The sequence below is a fragment of the Cnephaeus nilssonii genome (genome assembly GCF_951640355.1).
Source record: "Cnephaeus nilssonii genome assembly, chromosome: 1".
Lineage (NCBI taxonomy): Eukaryota > Metazoa > Chordata > Mammalia > Chiroptera > Vespertilionidae > Cnephaeus > Cnephaeus nilssonii.
In genome coordinates, this window is record NC_137072.1 from 55,331,983 (window position 1) to 55,351,285 (window position 19,303).

The following is a 19,303-nucleotide window of genomic DNA, read 5'->3' on the forward strand; positions in this document are numbered from 1 at the left end:
AATTATTAGATGTAAGATGTGAAATCAAATTGTTTTAGAATCATTTTTTAAATCAGAGAGATTAGGAGAAAAACACTTTTACATAATATAAGTAGTATATAGTAATAGCAACTGTAATCACACATAAATTATCCTGAATTAGCAATTATGCACTATTTGAAAATTTTAACATTTTTAATGTGGTAATTATGATGAAAAATACAGAAAGCACAGGTCAAAAATAATGGGCTATTATTCAATCTTCATACTCTCCCCTGTCCACCACTACTACTACTCTCAATCACAAGCAAATCCCAGGGAGTTTAGAACTGAATTTCAGAAACTCCATAGTTCTGTTTTACCAACGACCTAATTTACCCAGAAAGGCATGTCTGATATTATATAGTAAAGGACCTAGATTAATAACATCTAAAGAGGGAAAATCTCAAAACATAATTCACTCACATAGCCTATTAGTTAACAGAATCATTAAAAAAATATAACCCTTGAACAATGTGAGGGTTAGGTGTGCTGACCAACCCCCCACCCCACCCCACCCTACCCGACCCCGCTGCAGTTGAAAATCCAAATATAACTTTTGAGTCCCCCAAAATAGTGTTGTTCCCTGGTATCCTCCAGGGACTGGTTCCAGGACCCCTTTGGGTACCCAAACCCACAGGTGTTCAAGTTCCTTATATAAAATGCATGGAACAATACATGCAGTCATCCTTCCGCATCCGTGGTTCCCAAAAATAAGGATAAAGAGAGTCGACTGTATATTTACTGAAAAAATTCTGCATGTAAGTGGATCTGTGCAGTTCACACCCATGTTGTTCAAGGGTCAACTGTATATTCATATTCCATTAAGGACAGAAAAGATAAAGTATAAACTCTAGCTTTTCTACACTGTTTAATCAATCGTTCCACAATAGAGTTTTAGTCAGAGTAACTAATAATTCATTATAAACATAGTGAGAATAACTTCCTACCAGTTTTAATACTAAGACTGTGAAAGTGCCTATATTCCTAAACATCAAAGTCAGTTTTATAAGTTCAAGAGAGGTTGAGTTTCACTGAATGGGGTGGGATGTAGGAGTAAGTTTATCTCAATAGTTTATCAATATTTATTCTTCTCTAGCCCCAGTGCAAAGCATTCCCTCCTCTGCCTTGCTGTTTTAAGTAGTAGGGAAATAGTTTTTCAAAATAGTCTCCCCTCAACAGAGTAGAATTTTAGATACATAATTAATCATTATAAAGTTTTGGGAAACAGTTGTATGTCAACATGAAGTTGGGGAGGATGTTCTATAGTATGGTGAGGAGCAGCAAATGGAGGGTTGATTGCTTTCAACATAAAGATGCCAACTTGAATATGCCAAGTATTTTCATGCATTTTAGAAAATTTGCCCAAGTGGAACAGCCCATCATACACCACAGTGCCAATGTGGCAGTCAGATGACTTAGCTTTTTGCCCTGCCTGTACTGCCCACTTCCCCTCTGCCCTGGGCAAGCTGCAATCTACAGAAAGAAGCCTCTTTTTCCTCAACAGTGAAATGGACTGCAATTTCTCTCTCTCTCAGTCTCGTTGTAAGGGCATATGTTTAACATATTTATTTTAAGGCACTCTGAAACTATACAAATACAGGTGTGTTCTTAGGATAGATACCTCAAATGCTCATTATTAAAAAGTAATAGCAAACCCAACTGGAGTTTATGCACGTTATGTACTCATATAGCCTCAATTCACTCAATTTAGCCTGAAGTCTATAATCATTAAAAACAAGTATGAATTCAAAGTAACAGAAATAAGCCCAGTTCACAAACAGGTGATATAGAAGGTACACCAAAATTTGCCTTCAAAGGAAGTAGGCTCCAATCTTAGCTCTATCACTTACAAGCTGCCAGATTTGAGAAACTTGAGTAACTTCTCAGAATTCAGTTTAAATGAGAATTAAATCACATAATGCATTTAGAAACACCTAGCACAATGCACAGTAATACCTAATAAATTAATTCATCTGAATCTGAATCTTAAATACATATTTAACCTAAATGCTTAAATTTCTTTTTCCAAGTACCATTCTCCCCCCCCTCCTTTAAAGTCAAACTGTTTCATTGGAATCTAGTAACTAATCAAAGTCTTTGTGCATAAGAATTTAACTTTAAATAGACAAACAAAAAATCAGGGTTTGGGGATTTTTCACCAGCACATTGGTGTGCAATATTTCTTGTGTATATAATATGAAACTATTCAGTTAGCAAGACCAAAGCCACACTGGAATATAGTTGCTCTAATAATTCAATAGTTAATTCTTGAGTATGGCTAAGATATTCCATATTTCCAATTCTACTCTCTTAGAGTAATGATAAAGAAATTTCAGCACAACTCAGAATAGTCATAACTTAAAACGAAATTATTTTAAATTCTAATCTAATATGATTGTAATCTATTTTAAAGCTAGTAATCACAGGCAGTTTACTATCAATACCAACAAACAATAGCAAGGTTTTTTCAAGTTATACTACAGTGATTTCCAATGTTTATGCCAACTACCTGTGACATTTAATAAATTGATTATTATTTCTCTTAACTAATTTAAAAGGTGTATAGACTTTCTATCATCCAGGGACACATAACTGCACATATAGAGGTTTAAATCTTTCAGCCTTATTGTTTGAAAAATCAAAAATGTTCTTAGAGACTTTACCTGGAAAATACTTGTTTTGTTATATGAATTTGGAAATCAACTCAGTATTACATATGCCAATACTAGTGGTATATGTTTTCTGCTTTCTCCACTACCTTTACTTTGTCTTCTAGTAGTCTAGACTGATATACATTCCATTCCCCAAAGCATTACTTTTTTTTAAAAAAGCCATTACACAGCAAACCCCACATATATTTTAAAACAAAAGTCAAACACTAATATTTATTACTATAAAACAATTCACCACCACATAGCAATGCAAACCAAACTCACTGAAAAGACTAAATGTGGTTATTCTAAATTATAGCTGTTTTGCAAAATTTAACTTAATTTTGCAAAAATCGGGCATTCATGCTGTTTACTCATATATAAATCACCATATTTCCTCTCCAGTAATGTAGATACTAACTTTGTCACTTGTGTTTTCTGCAAAGAGAAAAGCATTTAAAAATATTACTACCATATCATTATTATATGTTGTATCTCCCAAGGCCAGGTTCTTCAAAATACCACATAGGAACTGTTAGGAAAAATTACAGTCCAAAGAAATTGAAATTAATAAGGATACATGAAAGACTTACCTTGAAAGCAGTGGCCATTATAATGCAAGGGCATATGGAAGGGGAAAAGGTAAATCACTTACACTACTTGATGCAAAACAGCTTATCTTCCAGTTTGGAATATAAGTCCCATTTTGCTCTAAGTAGAGTACAGAGAGTGGTAAAAAAAAAAAGTAGCAAGCCAAGACCAATAATTTTTATATGTTAAAGAAAGATTAAAAATTTCTTCAAGTGCCTTGTTCACTATTATTTATAAGAAACAGGAATGCTGACATCATATTATTAAGAAATATTCTGAAACTATCAACATAATCATAGATTTCATATTATTAGATAGGATGAATAACTATTTCTCAGTTATGGTACATAATTAATAGGCACTTGTTTGTACCTTATGTTGACTAATCCTATATAAAATTGGATGAGATGTCTATCAAATTGGCAAAGTAACTAATATATATATATATTGATTTCAGAGAGGAAGGGAGAGGGAGAGAGAGATAGAAACATCCATGATGAGAGAGAATCATGGGTCGGCTGCCTCCTGCACGCCCCCTACTAAGGATCGAGCCCACAACCTGGGCATGTGCCCTTGACCAGAATAGAACCCGGGACCCTTCGGTCTGCAGGCCAACGCTCTATTCACTGAGCCAAACCGGCTAGGGCACTAGTTACTTTAAATCACTTAAGAACTAAGACATCTTGCTTTGAGGAAAAAGATAACATGAATTGAGCTTTACAACCTTCTAAACTCTTAAATTTTTGATTATTGGTATATCTTATCTTTTAAATAAAAAGAAAGTAACAATTCTCAACTTTGAAAATGTTTTGTTGCAAATCTCTTGTAACATTATAAAAATATGGAAAATTTAATAATCACATAATTAGTAAAATATCTGACAGTAATTTAAAAAACAAACAAACTGTTTGGCACCTGATGCAGGAAATGCATTGATCAATATCACAAAACACCTACCCTTCAAAATGACACATCACAGACAAGTGTGTGATTTATTTTCTTTTATTTCTTTAATCTTACATGTAGTAAGAGAAAGGGCGCTGCAAATTTGTTTTAGAATTTCAGACACCACATTTGTTTTCAGAATAATCAAATTTTCATTGCCCTAACATCTGGACAACATTTGAAATCAAGCTATTTTTAAATACACCCATTTGCCAATGATGCCTGTTAAAGATGCAAAATGCATAATGATCCCTTTTCTCCTGAATCTTGCACAGTGCTGGACACCAGGCCTGTGCTCAATAATCACATGGCGATGGACTAAGAAGCCACCATAAAGGTCCTATAACTATACCACTGCCTACAGTTTCAGTTTGAAAATAATACGCTTTCAATCATTTCAAGTTTGATCATCCAAGCTATACTTATAAACCACAAAATTTAAAGCTTGGTATTTTCATATACTTTAAAGGTAGTACTTTTCCATAACCTCAATTTGCTTTTAACTCTACAACTTTCCATTAAGAAGACTTTCATTTAAAATTTCAAGATGTGTTAATAAGGAGAAAAGATTTTAGTTCAAACAGTTCCTTCAATGGACTTTTTCCTAGTGAACCTGGAATTTAATAAACGTAGTAAATTTCTGCTTTTAGTTTTCTGAGGGGCTAGCATTTGAAAGGCAGCATCTGTCTTTTCAGAATATGTACTCTGATGACTCTAGAATCTATAGTTTTAAATCAAACAGAAAAAACAGACAACCAAACACACCTCAACACTACATACTATTCTTCTTCCTCACATGAAAGAATGACATTCTTAGAAGGACACTAATTTTCTGCAATATATATATATATATATATATGAAAACTTTACAAAGCCACCCACAACCACAGAACCACATGCAGGGCCCGGTAGCTGTTCCTTCAGACCTCTCCTTCTCTCTCAGCAGCAGCCTGGAACCCTGCCACCTCTTTCTCAAAGCCCCACGGTTGCCATGGTGGCAGTGCTACCCAAAGCACAGTCCCTTCATTACATGAATTACCATTCGGAAGGGATTATCTCAGAAAGAACCTATCTACACAATTATTTTAATTATATTTTCCTGGGAACTGGCATTGGTAAAACCAATCAGGCATGCAGATTATTTCCCTTTGTTTTCCTTTTTAAAGTAAATTTTTGCCACAATAAATCTGATCAGATAAATTACTGGCTTAAAGTATGATCAATGAATTCAAAGAATAAAATGACCATCTATAAATAAAGACTGTTGAAAACAAACTTCAAAAGGGAAAAATTGTAAGAAATAGATTTTCAAAAACATCTAACATTATATATTTAGCGCCTATTAATTTAAATCCATTCATTTTAGAAAAATCTTTACAATGAAAGTATCTCCTAATTTGCTTCTAAAGTTTTACATGCATCCCTGGACATTATTGTTTTGTCATTACTGTTTGCTTTTAAAGACTAAATTCTAGCATGAGCTTACCTGAAAAGAACAATGCTTGCATTTTAACCTAAGCTAATGCATCAGGCACAGACATGAGTCAAAACTTTGATTTCTATCTTTGTAAGACTTAATTCCTAGAAAAAAAGCTTCTTACAAACTCCTCATTTCCTCTCTACTTAGGGTATGATACATAAGCTGATAAACTGATAGAACTGCAACCACTGTTTAAACTTTTGGTGACTAATAAAGGAATGGAAATTTTGAGGAAGAAAGATATAAGATTTGCCTTGCATTATAAGTGCCAGCTGCTCAATGCTGTGCCAGGACTTGGACAAAAAGAGTTACAGCGTATGTTACATGGTTCATAACATGTCAAAATGCATAATTAGGTTTTGATTAACCTATCATTGCCTTGCAGAAAGTGCAGTATGTATATAATATAAAGCTACATGCTAACGAAGCAAATAAAACCTCATCTCCCTTCTTTCAAAGAACAGCTGATTTTGAGGGGATTTAGATTGTTGCCTGAAAGAAGAGTTTTGATAAGAGCAGAAAGCACCCTTGGCCACCTACCCATTTTGCTGTTTACTGTCACCCTGGGATCCTCTTCTCTGTCCCTCTGCTAGCTCCTGAGCAGTCTCGGAACACACGCTGGTGACTGTGGGCTGCCGTGGGACATTAACTGCAGGTTTACCAGCGCTCAGTGCAGGTGAACGCTGGTCAGCGCTAAGATTGGCATTAGCATGCAGTCCAGATGCAGCGAATGGGGGAGAAGTGACAGCAGCCACGGGTGGAGGGGAAGCATGTGATGAAGTGGTGGCATGGGCTGGGGTGAAGGCAGACGATGGTGATGGGATGGATGTGACTTTTGGTGAAGACACAGAACCAAAGGGCCGTGGTGCCTTATTGTAGGCCATGTTGGTTGTGGAAGTGACTTTGGACACAGCAGGAGATGTAATGGGCACAGGTTTAACTACTTCTTTAGGTTCTCCCTATGTAAAATAAAAATAAACATATACAAAAACACACCAGATACATGCAAACCAGATTCTCTTAAAAGAACAAAGCTTGTTTTTAAAAAAGACAAACACAATCATGTTAGCAGCTCAAACTTTACAGGTTTCCAGATAAAAACAATTAAGTTGATATAGCATAACATGCATGCTAACTGCTCCCAACATGCATAACACAGATGCACACACTGAGTACATTTTTAAAAATAAAAATGAAAGGAGTTTCAAAATATTTAGAAAATGGAGCAGGAAAGCTATCAAAAAGCCTAAAGGCCATCATAAGTGTCAATTTAGACATATTCCAAAGGAAAAATTTTCAAATTCCTCACAATAAATAATACATTGCTAACCAAAATGTTTATTTTAAAATATCCAGAGTCTCAATTATAATTCCATCTTTCAAACACATTTAATTAACTCTCCAGAGTACAACCATTTGATTCATGCAGAAGCAGCAGCATATTTCTAACCCTACAAGTAAAACAAAAGGAATAGGACTATTTTCAACTAACTCAGAAATGTGCACATTCTAGTTAATTATTTTGAATCAAGAAATTGCTTTTTAAAAATCAACATAAAAACAAACAAGTGAACAAACAAAATCAATCCTTTTCTTGTCCTGCAATCCACCAGTTTCTCTCTCTGGAATGTTTTGAGATATCATTCAGGAAATAAAAAGGAATAAAATTCTTTTCCTTTTCCCAAAAAAAAAAAAAAATGTTTAATAGTTACATGAGGAAAAAAAATAATCTTAGATGTTTCTTCACTGCTATCAGCTAAAGAAAAAATAACTAGTAAGAAAGATCAATTCTTTCTAAAATTAACAGAATTTGTGCTTACAAATCCCTATTCCAAAGCAAGTATAAAGTTTAAAAAAAAAATTAAAGACATCCCTACTCATCCTACCATCCTGAAAAAAAAAAAAAATTTTAAAAGCATACAATGGCAACTCTATTTACTTAATTTTAAGAAAGCAAAGGTAATCTAAAAAAATCTTATAAAAATTATAAATCTAACTGATGGGTAAAAGTAGCTTGTTACCTCAGTAAATCAATACAATAAGTATTTGATAGTAAGGTAAAAGTAAAATTAAAGAGAAATCCCCAAACAGCATAAAGCAGATGTATACGAATAATGGTTTGGAACAATTGGAGGATATAGATGAGAGAAAAAAAGGCATTTGCCAGTAACCTAATGCAAGAATACTCAGCATATGTAACTTAAAACTTATTAATAGTATGAATAAAATAAGATTAAAGACTTATAATATTAATTTTTAGTAAACACTTATTATCTTTAGAATATATGAATAAAAACTGGCAAGTTAAAAGTAATGTAAAAATTTTGTATATAAGTTATTAAAAATACATGATACTGGAAAAATGTTTTAAAATATAAGTATAATTAGAAAGATGGTAATTCTGTGTGTGTTGACTTCCATTTTCCCGTCATCTTTAAAGGAAAAGAACTGTAAGGAAAACTGTATTGAAACTGTACATTGTCAGTATGGCCTGAGAAAGGAATGGAAATTATAGTAGCTCAGGAGGGACTATCAAAATGGTACCTTAATGACAGTAGGTTAGAAACATACCTTTTGAACAGGTACTGGTTCCGGCCTGGATGTAGCAGATGCTCTGGGGGGAAAAAGGAGAGAAAAAATAAAAAACATGAACTTTTACAAACTTATTAATGGAATTTATGTTATTATATACCTTAATATACTAAATCATCAAAATTTACAGTTTTATAACTCATTATTTTTGACTATTCACAATCTACTAATTAGTTTATGGAAGTCAAATGCTGCAAGATCCAATAATACCCCTACATTCATTTGTTCTCTACACACTCAAAGGAGGAAAGACAAATACCAATCATGTTTACTACTGCACTCAAGTTTAATCTTTAAAGGGCAAGGATAATAAACGTGACTTTTTGATCCTTGAGTGGCTCCTGAAACATCATCTGAATCATCTCCAATAGTATCTGCCTTTTCCCCTCGCATCCATGAAACCATCCATAGGATATTGGCCTCTTTGTGAAGATACTGAATAAGCTCAGGTTGAACTGAGTCACCAAATGAATATTTATTTTGCATTCAGATTCTCATCTGCTTGTGCAAGTTTACTCATTATGTTGATGCTAAACTGTAAATTCTTCCTTTAAGCTATAATTTCAGCGAAGGTGATGACCATGTACCATTTGTTTCTATCAGTACTGTGCCTGCCATGAAAGAGTATTGAGTGTTAAAAAGAGAGAGCAAGAAAGCAGGACAAAAACCCATGTACACTATAGACTTGACCATTTCTAAATCCAAATTAATTATTTTTAATATATGCTTTCTGTATTATTACCGTTCCTTTGGTTAGTGTGGATTAATAGTAGCAATAATTGATTTATAGGAATTATCTCATACAATCATAAAAAATAACCAAGTGGAAACTGTCATTATCCTGACATTTTAGATGAGGGACTTCAAAGTTAGAGTGAATAAATTACTTATTAGGATGGAGCTGAGGCCACCAGTTCTTATATATTATAATACACTGGCTGTAGTCAAGGAAAGTAACTAAATGATTGGGAAAGCTTCTAGTGGTTTAAAGGCTATTTACCCAGCATTAAGGTACATGTTATGTTTAATAAGCAGTTGGGCTCTTCTTACATCACACAAGCCTGAGGACAAGCCATGAAGTGCAAAATTCAAGAAAAGTAACTATAGTAAGTAAATGAGTGATCATTTTAAACTACAAACTACGAGATTGTTTTACTTACAGAGAAAGAAGATGCCAGTGAAGGATATTTGGTCTCTATGAGCATAACCTAGTAACGAACTCCAAACATTTTAGCAGCAACTGATTTTTCCAATATCTAATTTGGTTAGCTAGGGTAAGCACTGACTGAATAATTGGCTAACCTAAGGAGAGGCCAGAATAGATGCTAACACTTGGTTACGGTTATATAGAATTATATACAATTGCATAACTTTCCATGTGTACTCTCAGGCAGACTTTCCATTCATACTCTCAAGTTTCTCTTTTAGCTCATAGGGTCATTATAACAAGCAAAGGAAACAAGTTCAGTACAGAACAATGGAATCTTCCTTTCACCGAAATTTCACAATAGGCTGCAAATCACAAAGGATCTATATTAAAAACACCCAAGGCATTACTGACAGTTTGCTATAATAGAGAAGATGGTATCCCATTTTTACTTCTGGACACTTAAATTCTTCTAGCAACATAAAAACTATGAAAAAGAACATGTTTACAAATAGAATAAAATGCACAGATCTATATATATATATATGAAAACCAAAACCTTATTTTTTTCCAGATGTTTCTTCTTTTAAAAAAAAAATGTTTGATCTCAGAGAGGAAGGGAGAGGGAGAGATAGAAATATCAATGATGAGAAAGACTCATTGATTGGCTGCTTCCTGTATTCCCCGTACTGGGAATCAAGCCCACAACCTAGGCATGTGCCCTGACCAGAAATCGAACTGTTTTCCGGGGTTTGTAGGTCCACGCTCAACCATTGAGCCATGCTGGCTGGACCAGATGTTTCTTCTTATTTAAACAGTGTTAGCAACAGCAGCAAAAGCCACATAATGGTTAGTTTTCATTAATTTTTTTGAAAAAGCATACAATAAGTCCTGATATACTTTGTGCCTTGAAAGTTCCACAAAAATACTGTTTGAAATTTTAAATTCACAAAAAATTTATAAATCAGAGGCTTAAATCTGTTTTCCCTTCTTGCCTTCTAATAAGGTTTTACTAGTGTAGTGACATGAACTAAGACAAGTAATCAGAGAAAAGAAGGGCAACATGCCCTGAAAACCCCAGGATTGAGTCCATTACACATTAAAAACACAACCGTTTAATAGAAAAAACATAAGCTGACTTACAATTAAATGTAAAATAAAATGGTTGACACCCGATGCAATAAAAATTAGTTCTGTTGGTTTAAATTTTTAAATAACCACAAAATTAGTCATAGAATCATTGAAACCTGGAAGGTTCTTTAGTGCTACTTTATCACATGCCAATCAGGTACTCATCTGACTTCAGCTTGAATGTTTGCAGGAGCTCACAATTTAAGCCATGTATTTTCTGAACACTTCTATTTAACCTGGCCTTCATTTTTGTGTGTTGTTTTGCTTCTTGGAGTAAACAGAATAAGTCAATCTGTCCACATTAAAAATATTTGGAAAAACATTTTTTTAAAATATATTTTATTGATTTTTTTACAGAGAGGAAGGGAGAGGGATAGAGAGTTAGAAACATTGATCAGCTGCCTCCTGCACATCCCCTACTGGGGGATGTGTCCGCAACCAAAGTACATGCCCTTGACCAGAATCGAACCTGGGACCCTTCAGTCCGCAGGCTGACGCTCTATCCACTGAGCCAAAATGGTTAGAGCTGGAAAAACATTTTGACACGCAGATTATGTACATAAAATCTATAACATACATTAATTATATTTTAAAAGATCAGTCGGCTACAAAAATCTTATAAATGTATTTACATACTCTTATGACACAAACTATTGTGGTTAAGGAAATTAAGAATATAGGACAAGTGAAATCTGCCAAACTAAATTGTAATAACACTAGTATTTTTTTAAAAAACTTTACTAATGGAGCTCCAGTGGCACAATCGGTTAGCGCGCGGTACTTATAAAAAACTTTACTAATTATCACAGAATAAAAAAATAAAAAGATTTTTACTTTCAAATATGTAAAGACTAGAGGCCCAACGCACAAAATTCATGCAAGAGTAGGCCTTCCTTCCCCCGGCTGCCGGCACCAGTTTCCCTCTGGCACCCAGGACCCAGGCTTCCCTCACAGTCCCAGCTTCATCTAGAAGGTCATCTTGAAGGGCGTCCAGTCTAATTAGCATATTACACTTTTATTATTATAGATTGGTTTTAATGTTAATACACAATGCTTGTGCGAATAACGCTAAAAGTTGCTGGAAGAAGTATTATCTTACGGTTCTTTTGAAAACTAATTTGGCATTTATTTACAAAAATACTCATGACTTTTGATATAATAATCAACTTCTGGGAATCTATCATAAGGAAATAATCTGAAATATGGAAATACTTATGTATAAAAATATTTGATCCTACAATGCAACTTTTACGAGTGAAAAATTGAAAACAACTGATTACACAATGAGAAAATGGTTAACTTAATAAAAACACATGATGAATCAGTATGCAATGACTAAAGTCATTTTCAGAAAGAATTCTGAATTATGATAACATGGCTTTCTTTATAATGTCAAGTGAAAAAAGGAAGATATAGCACATACAGCATGAATAGTGCATGGGGAAAAGGGGATGGAAACACATCAACATTTTAACAGAGGCTCCCTTTGAATAATATTTGTTTTTTCTCTTTTGTGTGTGTTTTCCATATTTTATACAATACACATGTGCTACTTTTTATAAGTAAGACTATTTCTCTAAGCATGCTTAGCAGAAAACTACTTTCCAAAACACAAAATAAACAAAAAGTTTCTGTTTTCAAAGATGTTTGGAAAACTTGAAGTTAAAGTTACAAAAGCATCTAAGCAACATGACTTCTCAGAGCCTTTAAATGCCTACAGAAGAAAATACTGTGGATTGTTGTCCATACCCATTTGAAGTATGGAATGCTTATTTATTTAGAATACTCATTCAAGAAACCCTTTACAAGAATGAAGTTAGGAAGTTAAAAAAAAAACTCTCTAGGAAATGTTAGTTAAGAGAAAATAAATCTATGTAAGTCTGAACTGTTTACTCAGGTCTTCTAGAAGGGGATAAAATTAAGGGAAAGAAATATTACAACCCATAAAATCCTAGAATATCATTCTTATCCAACTAGTACTTTCTCAAACTTTAATAAGATACCCAAACACTGTGTGCATAATTTAATCAATGTTTAAGAAGGAAAGTCCCATTTCCTTCATCAAACTAAAATATATACTTTCTATAGTCCCTGAGAAAATCGTAATGTATGAATAAAGAAAACTATTTCTCAAAATTAAAATTTTTATAGTTGTCTTTCTTTCTAGAAAAATATATTGAGCATCTGCTCCTTTACTTAAATGTCATAGATTACTTAAAAGCAAACACTTTTTGTGACCTGATTTTATAATAATTTTGCCAACTCAACACCAACAGGAATCTCCAATTTGGGGTGCGGTGAAGAATGAAATTTTACTCAGTGCAAAACAGCTCAATTGTGATATAGCATGGTTGTGGCTATGATGCCCCTCTCTGGCTAGACAACTCTGCTCTGCTCCTCACAAGTCTGCTTTATTGTGCACTGGTCTGCTCCACTTTGCTCTGGTCTGCTCCATTCTGTGCCAGTCTACTCTTGCCTGTACTGGTCTGCTCTGCTCTGTTCCAGCGAGCCATGTTTGGTGTTTCAGCTCCAGCCTGGGAAACACAGTCTTCAGTGGAAAGGGAAAGTGCACTCTCAAACCCAGAGGGGCACTGACTTAACATAGACAGAAGTCCCCACCCCTGGTCCCCGCTTGGTCTGTCATTGTGCAAATGAGGACTTCAAATCCTTGCCATTTGATTGGTCGAAAGGCACTGACCTGATTGGTCATAATGGAGCCACTCTCATTGGCTAGCGAAGATGCTGATGGGGGACATAGCTAAGCAGCTCTGACTGGATGGGGAAAGCCTCAGTCCTATTAGTTGAAATAGGATCCTAGGAACTCCTTTATAAGGACTGGCTCAGATGGCAGAAACACAGTGCAGGCAGGCAGTTTAGTGCAGAGGCAAGTACTAGTAGTTCAATGCAGACTTTTCTCTGAAGTGCAGTTTGTATGAGAGGCCTCTGTGTAGAAATGGCTGCTAAGTTCTGTGTGTGTGTTTTAAATTTGAGCCCAGTTAGCCACGAGGAGCCCTTCTTAGTAGTTGTCTTCTTTCTTAGGGTCCACATTTAATAAAGACTTTTAAATAAATAAAGTTTGAAAACTAAGGTATAATTGTTAAAAAGTATTCCTACATTTTTCTCTTCAAATCCTGGGAATTATGTAATGGGATAATATATCTTCCTTTCAACCACAGTGATCATCACAAGTCACTTTTGTGTAGTGTGTGTTTCAAACCAGCAGAGATCCTGGCCATGGCTTAGTGCCATGCACTCAACAATTTGCTCATTGTTCTCTCTTCCTTAGTGTGAAGCCACTGTACAGGAGTAAGCCATAATGGTGAGAGCCTACTGCCTTGGCTCAGGACTATCCTCAGCTCATGGAATTCAAAGAACAAAGACGTCACTGTGGCTAGAACAATCTATTTTGAAAGTTGATTGATTTTTATAAGAATGGTATCCAAAATAAAAAATCCCTGATACATTACAACCAGTTTCAGAACTTCTAGCTGAACAGTTGAAAGGAGTTCTAAGTTATAAAAGATCATATTAAAAACTAGAATTGTGATGCCCTGGTTAGAATAATGTATAGGAAAAATGATGCCATAAATAAGCAATAGTTCTATCAAGGACAAGATTCAAAGGAACCGAACACCCAATGAATGTTTTTATATTTAAGTTATATTTTTCATTAATAAATGCATTTTAATACTGCTTTATAAAGTAACATGTTTTAGTTAATAAAGTAGCCAATGAATGGCCACATTAGTCTTTAAGAATGAGGAATTAAGCAACAAAACTAGACTGATAAAGGTTATTCACATTACTCATTATGTCTTCGTAACTCCTTCAACCATATCTAATATGCTTAACTCATAAACAATTGTACAGAAAAGAGGAGGATTTTTGTTCATCTTCTGTGAGATGAGCTCTATCTAAGTTTCCCACAGTATGGCCATCTTTGGGCTCAGTGACCTCAGGACCCATAAACACTAGGGTACATCATTAATCACTTTAATTGCAAAGTTGTCAATTTGCAATAACAAAGCAACTCCAGAGGGGGAAAAAGTGAGCACTCAAGTGTGCAGAGGGATGTCTCTTTATACAATTTTCCCATATTTTATTGTACTTCCAGTCAGTCTACTTTCCTAAAAACTTAAACCTTAAACATTTAAATCATATGTCAAAGTACCAGTGGCTTTTTTCTATATAATTTGAGAATATGTGAAGATTATGTTTTCTATAAGCAAAAGTACAAAATAGTTATGTATCAGCACCTTTCAGCTTATAAAAAATTATACTCATCACATACACATGCACTCATACACAGAGTCTCTCTTTCTCTTTCACTGTTTGCATCTTTCCTGTCTTACAATGGGAACTAATGAAGTATATATTTTTTTCCCACCAGAGAGAAAGAAATAAGCCAAACTGGACAGACTTTGAAGAGTGGGATAAAGACTGTAAGAGGACAGAGCAAGGGAATTACTTAAGCCCATCTCTGCGTGGGCTTGGCTGGAAACTGCGTGTGGATCTGCTATATCCAGAGCAGGCAGTTGCTACTTGATAATTACTTCCCTTGGTAAGGGCAAGGGCTTCTGTTATAAAGATCCTTTTCAGGTTAATGGGGTTTGAGGAGAAATTTTCATCAACCAGTTCTAAAAGCCAGAGAGGGTGAGAGGGAAGAAAGAAGAAAGACACCTATGAGCTTCCCTAATCCACATGGTTACACTATTTTCAAGGAGGGGGTGGGGGGGATTGCAGAGGGGAGGAAGGGTGAGTAGACAAGGGAACATTAGGCAAAATTTAAAATAAAGTATTTCCCATTATACAAATAATGACAGCATCAGCATTATAGCTACCATTTATTGGGGTCTTACTAGAGGCTCAATACTGAATTAAAGGTCTTATGCATAATATATCACTTACATTTCAGAAATAAAGCCTAGAAGTGTTAAATAACTTGACCACTAAAAAATTTAACACTAATGTCTACATAATCCTCCCTCTAATATATCCATCTCACCCAACAAGAGCCAACAAATTAACAAACATTTTTCCCTCTCGTGATATACTGTTTTATTTTCTACTAGAGGCCCAATGCATGAAATTCGTGCAAGGGGTTTCATCCGGAAGGAGGTCCAGAAGGTCATTCGGCTGTCAGGTCTAATTAGCATATTATATTTTTATTATTATAGATAGTTGAAATTCACCAATTCAATGCTATTAAGATCTTCAGAAATGTACACTGAATACTGGTCAATTTAAATAACTAGTTTTGGTGACAGTTTTATACACTGAGTGGCCTGATTATTATGATCTCTGAACACATAATAATCTGGCCACTCAGTGTGTGTGTGTGTATATATATATATATAAATATATATATAAATATATATATATTTATACACACACACACACACACACACACACACACACACACACATATACACACACACATACATATAAATTTAGAGGCCTGGTGCATGAATTCGTGCATGAGTGGGGTCCGGCCAGCCTGGCCAGGGGGAGGGGGCATGGGTGGTTGGCCGGCCTGCCTGCTGGTCGAACTCCTGGTCGAGGGGACAATTTGCATATTAGCCTTTTATTATATAGGATGTACACTGAGTGGCCAGATTATTATGCATTCAGAGATCATAATAATTTGGCCACTCAGTGTATATTACTTGGCATCCTTCACTTGAGATCATCCTTCCATCTATACAGTCATCAATATTTGTTGATCCATGGGCCCTGTTCCAGGGTTTAGGAATACTCTGGTAGACAAGTCAAAAAAGGTCCCTGCCTGAATCTGTATTCTAATGGAGGAGACAGATAATAAGCCAATAAGTAAGATAGTTTCAATAGTGATAAATGCAAAATTTCACATTATTCTACTTGATTTTAGAACTTTATTTTTACTCAACATTTATGTCCAGAAGAACATTTTTATCAGGGAAGAAAGTTTCATCTGTCAATTATGTCTCATGTCCACATTCAAAATAAGCTCAGAATCATTTAAGAGGGTGGGGGAAAGCATTTTTAGAACTAGTATTTATAAAATAATTTCTATAAAAAATGTTGAAGCAATTAGATAATATTTTAGATGTGTTCAAGATTAAATAAAAGGAAATTCAAAGTTCAAGATAATTTATTCTTATCTGGGTAAAGTTCCTCTACAATGAAAATACTATTTTAATAAAGGGTGTTATAAGGAATCTATTTTATATGTCCCATTGTTAAGAAATGGCTAACTTTACTGTAGAAGTCCAGATAGTCAATATTTTAGGCTTTGTGGGTCTCAGGATCTTGATTCAACTACTCAGCTCTGCCATTCTAACAAGAAAAATAACAGACAAATTCTAAATAGGTGAGCATGGTTATATTCCAACAAAACTATTTATGAAAATAGTTGGGAGGCTAGGTTTGTCCTGTAGGTCCTAATTTGCCAATCCTTGGTTTAGGTCATTTTATAGTGTTGACTATAACAAACTTTCTGGGAAATAGTCCAACATGACCACGGCTCTTTTGGACTCTAAACCTCATAATCATTTTGCATAATGAAAAACCCCTAATTATAATTTGTTCAGAAATGAGTTTAACTTCCCATTATTCTTTCTGTGGTTGCATGACAGAACCTTTCAATTCCTCTTAACTCCTCTACCTCAGACTTTCATATACTACTTCCAAGTGAATGATCCATCTAAACTTCCAAACTACCCAGCACTGACACCGAAACTTGGTAAAGGGGGAGATTTAATATTATTGGTTTAAGGATGACATTTAAGCACTATTTTTAACTCTTCTACTCAGCACCTCACTTCACTTCCTAATAATGATAAAGGCTACTGAAAAGCTTCACATCTTCTGCTTCTATGTATTAGAAATAGAACTATTAGTTAGTTATGTAACTGAGGTTTCTTAAATCCTAAAAATAACAACTAAAAGGGATACACATGCATTCTGTAAAGGAAGCTGTAAAGTATAACAAAGTCTTTCCCTTTCTTTTTGACCAAAACTATATACTTTAGTTCACATTAGACATGGATTATAATACTTGAATTGCATTTTCTGAATAGTACTTCATTACTAATATGAAAATAATAGTTTGCAAAGCAAATAAACTGCCTGTGAAAAATTAGGAGTTCCATTTATAGATATACAATTTTCTGGCTCTTTCATGATACTATTAAAAATGCCATTGAGCAACAAATGTGGTACAGATTCATATTAGGAGAGTAGGCATCAATAACAAAACAAATACATAGGTGGATTTTCAGACTTCTAGCAATGCATATAAAACTAACTGCTTCAGGAAAACCTTAATAAGGGTCAAATGCTAGAGAATAGGATAAAAATAGTATATGCAAAAAAAACTGGCATATGCAGGCACAATTCATAACCTGATGTTTGTCTACTTTTTTCTTCTTCTTCATTTTAGGAAAAGTATAGAATCTTAAAGAACAGAGCCTACTTTTCATATTCAGGTTTTCTCTTATCCTGTCTTTTGTTGATAGAGGAATTCTTAAGAAATAGGAGAAATAGCTATTTGGAGGTTGCAATTCTAGGTTAACAACAAAATAACTTAGCTACTCTAAAGTTTTCTTTGTTGTTACAATGAGGATAGTATTCCCTCTTTTGCAGAATTGTTTTGAGGATGCAATGAGGTCTTGGATACAACACACCTAGCAGAGTGACGGGAACAAAATAAGCAATGGCAGACATTATTTTCCGACCCCTTATGTAGATGTGGCCCTGGAGTTCTGGAAATTATTCTGTTTCTAATTATATACTGTTATATTCAAACCAAATTATCCACCAAGCTAAGTTTCAAGAGAAAATAACAACAAACTCAAAATTGACGAGAAAATATTCTTCCTGAGAATGTAGTATTGTTGTCATTTTATATATAGGAAAGAAAAGCTAAAATAGGTCAAATAATTTGACCACAACTTAGAATCTGAAAATGGCAGAACCAGGATTTAAACCCAAGCCCCCCAGATGCTTTATATGCACTCTGCCTTCTAGGAATAATATCAAACTGAAAGTCACAAAAGTAACTTTGGTAAGAAACTTGAGAGATAAATGGTTTCAAACAGTTAATAATTAACTTTCTGTTAACTAATAACTATTTGTTTTCTATCACATTATTTATAGAATGCCATCTTAGATTTGATTCCTGTAAACACAGAAGTTAGTGTAATACATACATATAGGTATATATGTAGTTAATATAGATATATAGAGAGCTAGGTAATATATGTAGATATCTGTCTACCTGTTTCTTTAGCTATAGAAAGGCATATTTTACAGCTTGAGTGATATATTCATAAATAAGTTTAAGCTCTTCAGAAAATTCCCAATTAAAGCTTAATATACATGCAAAAACACAAAAAAACAAGAGCCTTCAATCCATCCTTCCTTATTTTTCCAAAGAAGAGGAGGATTTTCCCCCATAGCAACAGGAATTCTCTAATAACTTCACTTCCCAGCAGGATGGGGCTTGTGGTTCCTTAAGGAACATCATCTGTGTACAAAACGCGATGTTCTGTACAAACTAACAACCAGCTTCTGATATTAGTGGCAATGCAGATCCCAAGATACCATGTCACAGGATATTGTTGTGGGTATATGTCAAGAACCTTATATTTATATCTCCTCTTCCTTGAGGTCTTGAGGAAAATAAATAAACTGTAATCATAGTCCCCTATTACAACTACTGATGGGATGTGCTACCAATAGGCCAGACTAAATCAGACAGCAGGC

At 34.5% G+C, this 19,303-nt stretch overlaps 1 protein-coding gene across 3 annotated transcripts in view; it reads right to left on the minus strand.

Moving 5' to 3' along the window:
- Positions 1 to 19,303, minus strand: part of PDLIM5 (PDZ and LIM domain 5) — a 217,256-nt gene that overhangs the window by 77,669 nt on the left and 120,284 nt on the right. For 2 of the 3 annotated variants that reach the window (XM_079773445.1, XM_079773447.1), the window contains exons 4-5: positions 8,260 to 8,302; positions 6,229 to 6,647 (exon numbers count right to left, since the gene is read on the minus strand). In XM_079773445.1, coding sequence (XP_079629571.1) covers positions 6,229 to 6,647; positions 8,260 to 8,302 — 462 coding nt within the window. The remainder of the gene's footprint in view (positions 1 to 6,228; positions 6,648 to 8,259; positions 8,303 to 19,303) is intronic. The other variant, XM_079773446.1, reaches the window with a different exon arrangement.